At 48.7% G+C, this 7,647-nt stretch overlaps 1 protein-coding gene across 5 annotated transcripts in view; it reads left to right on the top strand.

Annotated features, from left to right (window-relative positions):
* The window catches only part of CMBL (carboxymethylenebutenolidase homolog), a 22,938-nt gene extending 16,377 nt beyond the window's left edge, over nt 1–6,561 (top strand). For all 5 annotated transcript variants that reach the window (XM_040493929.1, XM_040493924.1, XM_040493947.1 and 2 more), the window contains exons 4-6: nt 2,470–2,612; nt 4,657–4,748; nt 5,811–6,561. In XM_040493929.1, the coding sequence (XP_040349863.1) occupies nt 2,470–2,612; nt 4,657–4,748; nt 5,811–5,990 (415 nt within the window). In that variant the 3' untranslated portion in view covers nt 5,991–6,561. The remainder of the gene's footprint in view (nt 1–2,469; nt 2,613–4,656; nt 4,749–5,810) is intronic.
* The last annotated feature ends 1,086 nt before the right edge of the window (nt 6,562–7,647 follow it).

Below are 7,647 nucleotides of genomic sequence, written 5' to 3'. Positions count from 1 at the left end.
GAGAGAGAGAGAGAGAGACAGAGTGCGATCAGGGGAGGGGCAGAGAGAGCGGGAGACACAGAATCCGAAGCAGGCTCCAGGCTCTGAGCGGTCGGCACAGAGCTTGATGTGGGGCTCAAACTCATGAACTATGAGATCATGACCTGAGCTGAAGTTGGACGCTTAACCGACTAAGCCAGCCAGGCGCCCCTAAATAAAAATGAGACATTAAACAGAAACAGTGACTTTGAAAGGAGACTGAAACCCTTGTGTCTGGTCAAGTGTCTTTTGTTTGCAAGTGACAGAAAACCCATCTTGAATGCTTACTGTTTACATAGTCATGGGATATTTTGGTTTATAGAACTGAGAAGAGGTCGTTTCTGGTTTCAAGCAGGGGTTGGTTCGCAGTGCAGAAAGTATCCCCAGGACGTGCCTTCCCAACGTGTCTCCACTCCACATCCTGTGCACTGGCTTCATTCTCAGGCAGCTTTTGCCTCTGGGTGGCAAGATGGCTGCCGCAGCTCCAGCCCCCACATTGGTTTCTTTTCCCGCAAGCCAGTAAAATTCTCATTTTGCCCTGATGGCTATGACTCAGTCACAGGTCCATCCTTCAACCAATCACTGTGGCCAGGAGATTGCTATACTCTGGTGGTCAGCCTGACCCACATACTTCACTCCTGGAACCTAGGGCACAGTTCCCAAGGTATAAGAATCAAGCATGGGTTGGGGGAGAGGTTCATCCAAGGCTAAACTTTGGTGCTCCCAGAAAAGTAGGGAACACATTCAGAGCAGCACGAGCAAAGGCCTGTTCACTCGAGTTACAGTATTTTTATGGAAATGGCCTCTTTCTTGTTCCCTCCAATGAAGGCAGTTATTTTTTTTTTATTACCATTATTGTTTATTTAATTTTGAGAGAGAGAGAGACAGAGCGTGAGCTGAGAAGGGGCAGAGGGAGAGACACACACAGAATCTGAAGCAGGCTCCAGGCTCTGAGCTGTCAGCACGGAGCCTGACGCGCGGGGCTCCAGCCCACCGACCGAGAGATCATGACCTGAGCTGAAGTTGGATGCTTAACCGAGTCACCCGCGCGCCCCCAAAGCAGTTATTCTTGGGATCAAAGCATTGAAGGAAAACCTAAAGCCCCAAATGTCAAAAACCGTTGCTTGTTCCATTTCAGTTTGCAGAACTACTTAATTTCTGCTAACATGATGAAAATAACTGCACGCAGTGGTATGATACACGTATTTAAATGTGCTCAAGGATATGCTATGACTAAAGGAGAAAGGAAGGAGGAAGTGCAGTGGGATGGCTTTCTTTTTCTTTTTCTAACTTGTAAACCACAATTCTTCCTTATCAGATCAAGCAGGACTTTCTGGCTGGCCTCGCAGCCCTGCCTCCGTTTGGGTGTATTGCTTTTGGTTGAAAACGCAGAGTTCCAAACAATCAATTTGCAAATGAGCCATTTACCAGACTGGGCCACTATTCTTGGTCCTCTCCTGGCTTAAATAGTCCTGGTGGCTTTCCAAATCCCCCCTCTGCTCTTTGGGGACACCGGAGGGAGGAGTCCGGAGGTGCTGAGTTGGGATGTTAGCTGAAGGGGTGAACGTGCCAAGTTAGAGAGTTAGGGGAGCCGCCCACTTGCAGCCGGTGCCTGCCAGAGGAGGGCGGGCCCGGGTGCTCGCTGAGGGTGGATCTTGGGATCAGGCCTTAGGAGTGGTGCTTTGGCCTTTGGCCTTTATCCGGAGGCTTCGGAAAGCCAGAACTCTGCTTCCAGCTGGCATGCGAGCTGGTCTGATGTGTGGTTTGCTGAGAGCCCTCCGGCAGCCCTGACAGGTGGTTGGAGGAGGCTGGGCTCGGAAGGGAGACCCGTGGGGAGACGGGTGGGGGGATGTGCGTCACTCAGGCAGGACGAAAGTAAGAAATCTCAGAAGGTCAAGGAACAGCGGATGCCGAAGCCCCTGTTACTGTTGGTACAGCACTTGCTGTCCAGCTCACTCCCCAGGGGGCTCACAAAATCCCTCTTGATTGGGTGTGTGTGTGTGTTTCGCTGTTGCCTCCCCCGCCACCACCCTGCCCCTATTTTATTGAAATATAATTGACACATAATGTTGTATAAGTTTAAGGTGTACAATGTGCTCATTTAGTACATTTATATGCTGCAAAAGGATCGGCACCATAGCCTTCGCCCACACCTGGTCCTGTCACATAGTTGCCGTTTCTTTTTCATGGTGAGAACATTTAAGGTCTACCCTTTTAGCAGCCTTCAAGTCTATCACACAGTATTGCTCACTGAGGTCACCGGCTGCACCTTATACCCCCAGGCTTGTTAATCTTCTAACTGGTAGTTAATGTCGTCTGTCCAGTCTCAGTCTCTCCCCCACGCCCCACCTCCGGCACCCACTCTGCTCTCTGTTTCTCTGAGTTTGGCTTTTTAGATTCCACATATAAGTGATCCGTATCTGTTGATTCTTGGATAACTTTCTGTTCTAGGGAGGTCGATGCTGTCTTGAGGTTTCTGAAACAGCAGTGTCACGCTCAGAAAATCGGCGTCGTGGGATTCTGCTGGGGCGGAGTGGCTGTCCATCACGTGATGATGAAATACCCAGAATTCAGGGCAGGGGTGTCCGTCTACGGTAAATCTGCCTTGTGCATTTTACGCTATGGGAACAGGAGTGGTTGAGGGACACCCGGGAGCCTCTTCCCAAACTAACGGTTCGGGGAGCAGCATAGACCCAGCTGTGCAGAGATGGCCCGTCTTGAGGGAATTGGCTTTAAAAATGTGAGCGTGGAGGTGGAGGTTGGTAATGCAGTAACCAGAGGAGTCACCTAACCCGAGGTCTCAATTTCTTCACCGAGGATGAAGGGGGTCACATTTATTTCTGTGATAATGGTGAATATCAAACAATATTCTTTACGAGGAACATCTGTGAAGGTATTTTTCCAAGAGAGCAGTTATTTTCAACCGCATACACACACACACACACACACACACACACACACACAGGCACACAATATAAAGGAAGGAAAGAAAAGGAAAAGCGATTCTAAAATGTAAGTAGCAGCATAAACATTGTAGCCAAACCAACCGCACGTATGATAGCAATGAGATAAGAACATTCCATCTCTATATGGAAATGGCATACTAAGTTCACAGTGTAGAAGCATTCGGACCATAAAAATGTTAAAAAAAGAAAAAAAGATGTGGAAGGCAATTTGGCTTTCTTTCATGATAGTATATTGTACAGTTACACAAAGGATTCTTATTTGGATTAATGGTTTCTTGCTGTGGCATTTTTGCTTTTAGCAAGAAAAAAAAAAACCCCTTTAAATAGTAACTTACCCCAAAGTTAATAGTCAGTTGTCAGCTGCCGCTGTGCAGAGGGGGCTGGCTGTTCCGGGCCGTTCGGTGCCCTGGTGTGAAATAGCCTGGTGGACGCCTCGCCAGCACCCCCTGCTGGCCGCTGTTGCACACTGCACGAGCTGCAGAGCCCGGCGGGACTCCAGGGCGTCAAACCTCTGTCCAGCGACACACTGTGGCCTTAACAGAGCGTGGCCATCTGTCCTGTGGCTCCCTGCTTCTAGAGACGAGTTCCAGGTTGAGGGGAGGCTCTCTGGGCCCCCGCAGGAAATGGAAACAAAAGATTTCCATTATTTTCTCCCTCCTGACTGGGACCCTGTCCGGCACCAAACTCGAGTCAGGCTCCACCGTGAGTCTTCCTTCCGAGGAGGCCCCGACCGGGCTCTGACATTGGCCCATTGGGGCAGTTCAGAGAGAACCCCCTACTTTTGATGTCTGTCCAAGTTCCTCACACCCCGCCTTCCATCTCTTGTCAGCAAGAACCCTGTCCTATCACCTGGCCAGAATCCGTCTTACCCCAGTGTTTCCTCTTCGTAATTTTCTGCCCACTGCCCCGCACCCTGCTCCTTGGCCATAAATCCCCACTTGTCCTTGTATTTGGGCGGAGGGATCTGTCTCCCCTCACACCCTCCTGTGCGGTGGTCCCCTTTGAATACAGCCTCCTTACCAAGTGTCAGAGTAATCTTTCCTTTAACACTACGGTTCTTCTTAGAGGGGCAACATATGGTACCTCTTTTGCTTATTTTCCTGTAGGAGGGGGCACACCCACGGTGGTTGTCCCCAAGGCAGGACAGGCTTCTGACCAAATGCTCTGTGATTCTGAAGGATGAAAGGTAACTTTTGCAGACGGACCAGGTGGCACATCTGAGACTTGACACTCGTGGTCTGGTCTGGGCATGGTTACCCCGTGGAACGCTGTATGAACGAGGCCCCTCGGCATACTGAGGCCAGAAGCCATGGGGCTTGTGTGGACCTTGAGAAACTTCTAGAACAGTGGTGGTCAGAAGGTGCAGATGGAGAGTCGTCACTTCTTTGTAAATGAAGGCGTGCCCCACGAGGAGGGAGCATTTTCGGGGCTGCTTCTGCATCTTTGCGTGCAAAGCCGCTGCAAGGTCTAATTCCGTTATTTGTGGCCTGACCCAGTGAAGGAGGTGGAGAGCAGGAAAGTCGGGCCACTTGCGTGGAATTGCTAGAAAGAAAATAAACAAAACCCCGAAAGCACAGATTTTACTTTGAAAAAAAATCAAGCCAAACCCACATGGTTTTCTGAGGCACGTGTGTGGAAATCCTACCCCCGTGTCCCTGTCCCCAATTTCCAGGCATCATCAAGGATTCTGAAGATGTGCACAGTTTGAAGAACCCCACGTTGTTCATTTTTGCCGAAAATGATGCTGTGATTCCTCTTGAGCAAGTAAGTTGGTATCTTTTCTCATTTCTTTCTTTTTTTGCTTATTTTCCTGTAGGAGTGGGCACACCCACAGTTGTTGTTTTGATTTTTACTTTTTGAGGGAGAGAGCGAGTGAACTCAGGGCAGGGGGAGAGAGAATCCCAAGCAGGCTCACACTCAGCTCGGAGCCCGACACGGGGCTCAATCCCACAACCCTGAGATCATGACCTGAGCCGAAATCAAGAGTCTGATGCTTAACTGACCGAGCCACCCAGGTGTCCCTCATCTCTGTATTTAATGACATGATTTGACCTTTTGGGGAAAATGTCTCAAAGGGTTCATTTGTTCCTCCAAACATTCTCCACATGAAAAATTTAAAGATGGGTTTTATTGGGGAATTTAGGGATTGTAATCCTCCGAATGTGCTCTTGGTGGGGCCTGGTTACTGGGCATAGAAGCTCGGCCTCCCCATCCCCCCACATGGAACCCGGGAGTTCAGATGAAGTGTGTTCTTAAAGACATGAGCGTGTTGGGGATCCCGGCTGGCTCCGTCGGTGGAGCATGCGACTCTTGATCTCGGGGTCGTGAGTTCGAGCCCCATGTTGGGGATAGAGTTTACTTTAAAAAAAAAAAAAAAAAAGAAAAGAAAAAAACATGGGTGTGTTAAACCCAGTATGTTGATAAGAAAAAAGCAGAAAATTGTGGTTCAAAAGCAGTCGCTTAGAAATTGTTATTATTCATTACTAATACACTATACTAATATAAACTTAAAACAATTTATGCTTGACTATATTATTTTGTTATATATCGAATGAGTATTATATTATATATTGAATGATACACAAAAGGTACTAATTTAATTTCAAGAAATTGATATTTATCGAATTTTTACATTGCTTGGGATGCTCTCCTTTGCCAGAGCCGAGGACTCTTAGTTGTCAAATTAAAAGTAACAAATCCACAGTAGCTACGGAACTTAAGGCACCGATGTTAGACTTCTTTTGAGCATTCAGAGAGGATTTGGAGAATGGAAAATATTACCAGATTGTTAAAGTCATACTGTCATGAAATCTTCTGCATTATCAGGTCTCTTTGCTGACCCAGAAGTTGAAAAAACACTGCAAAGTGGAATATCAAATTAAAACATTTTCTGGGCAAACCCATGGCTTCGTGCATCGAAAAAGAGAAGACTGTTCAGCCGAGGACAAGCCCTATGTTGACGAGGCAAGAAGGAATTTAATTGAGTGGCTGCACAAGTATGTTTAGCAGGGGCCAAGGGTACACTTTCTCAGAATAGCTCGCATCCAGAAAATTGCTTTGGGATACTTGGGTCGTTTAATTTTTACTATCTTGATATAAAATAAATCCAGGAATCCTGAAATTCATTATTCCATCTCAAACATAAATGCAGTAGGAAATGTTAATGCATGATACAATTTAATTTTGAACACATACACTAAGGGAAAAACAGGTCAGTACCTGAAGAATTTGAATGGTAGAGTTAATATCCTGTTAGCAAAAACCTAGGGCTGTTTATGGACCAGCTGACAGCTCAGCCATGGACTTCGTGGTTCTTCGTTAAGTACATTCTTTAAAACGATGGGTGTGGCAGAGCCATGAAGAGCATGAATTGTAAACTCAGATTCAAAGCCCAGCTTCCTGGGGCATTTGTCTGTCTTAATACGGATGAGTCGGTCATGTTCATGGATTGCACTGTGAGAAATACTGAAGCTAAAATAGGGTTTCGTTGACCTAATTATATTGAGCCAATAAACTTACTTTCTGAATGTGTGGCTTTTTCTAAAAGCTAATAAAGAACAATGGATTAGAGTGACTATCTGGCTGTCTCCCAAGGAAGTGATTTTCCAGAACGTGGGCATCTTTGGGGCCCAGGGCCTGGGATTGCGTCAGGAATCACTCGTGCATTCAGTTGAAGGGTGGTGGCATACAGGGTCACGCTTCGGTTTTTATATATTTTCATTGACTTATATTAAATCGCATGAACAGCTCAGCTCCTCGGCATTCCTGGCCACATGCCGTGCACAGCGTGGCGGTAGGAGCTACATGGGGCAGAGCCAGTCGGCACCAATAAAGGCCCTGCCTTCTTCTAGCCGCGCCGTTGACTTTCCTTTAACCCGGTACCCTCCCCCCACCCACCCCGTGACAGTCCCGCACTTGGTGTTCTGTGCCAGCTGGGAGTTTTACTTTGCAAACTAAGCAAGCCTCGGCTAGACGGCTGTGCACTCCCACTGGCTCCTGTGAGTCTGCAGATGCAGAAGGGTCACCTCGTGTCCCCTCACACCCCGGCCCCGGCCCTGCCACAGGTGCCCTCCATCCGGTGGGAACAGGGGGAGGGCATTTTGCTTGGGTCCTGGGTTGAGGGTGGGGCTCTGGGTGGAGAGGGGAACTCATGGCACTTCCACTCTGGAAGCCAGGGACGAGAAGGGTGTCTGCGGCTTCCAGCATCCACACGCACCCCTTCCTTTCTTCCATCGCTGGGCTTTTGGAGTCCCATGTGACTGATGGCTTTACTTTTTTCTGTGACAGCAGAGGGGTGACGAGAAAAAGGGAGGAGTGAGGTGGACCTCACCCCTGCAGGAAAATGGAGAGGAGGGGAGGGATTCCAGGGCACTTAGAAGAGAACTGGGAGGGCAGACACAGCGACCCGTCCGAGGTCTGTGTAGAGATTATGCTGGACAGGGAATCGGGGAAGAGCAGCAGGGCCAACTGGAACATCAGGTTTCTCGGGCTGTGAACAACCGAGAGCCCAACACTGGCTCAGAGAAGAACACTCACTCCTAACGGGCCCGAGAGTGGTTCAGGGCCCTGCTGACCTCAGGACATGGGGCAGGTGCCTGCCCGTCCGGGCCCTCTCCTCACGGGCGCACTCTAGGCCTCTGCCTCACAGAACACTTGCCAGAGC

Source organism: Herpailurus yagouaroundi, unplaced genomic scaffold (assembly GCF_014898765.1).
Source record: "Herpailurus yagouaroundi ecotype Mexico unplaced genomic scaffold, PumYag 29, whole genome shotgun sequence".
NCBI lineage: Eukaryota > Metazoa > Chordata > Mammalia > Carnivora > Felidae > Herpailurus > Herpailurus yagouaroundi.
Note: the sequence above shows the minus strand (reverse complement) of the source record. Positions and strands in the feature narration are given on the sequence as shown.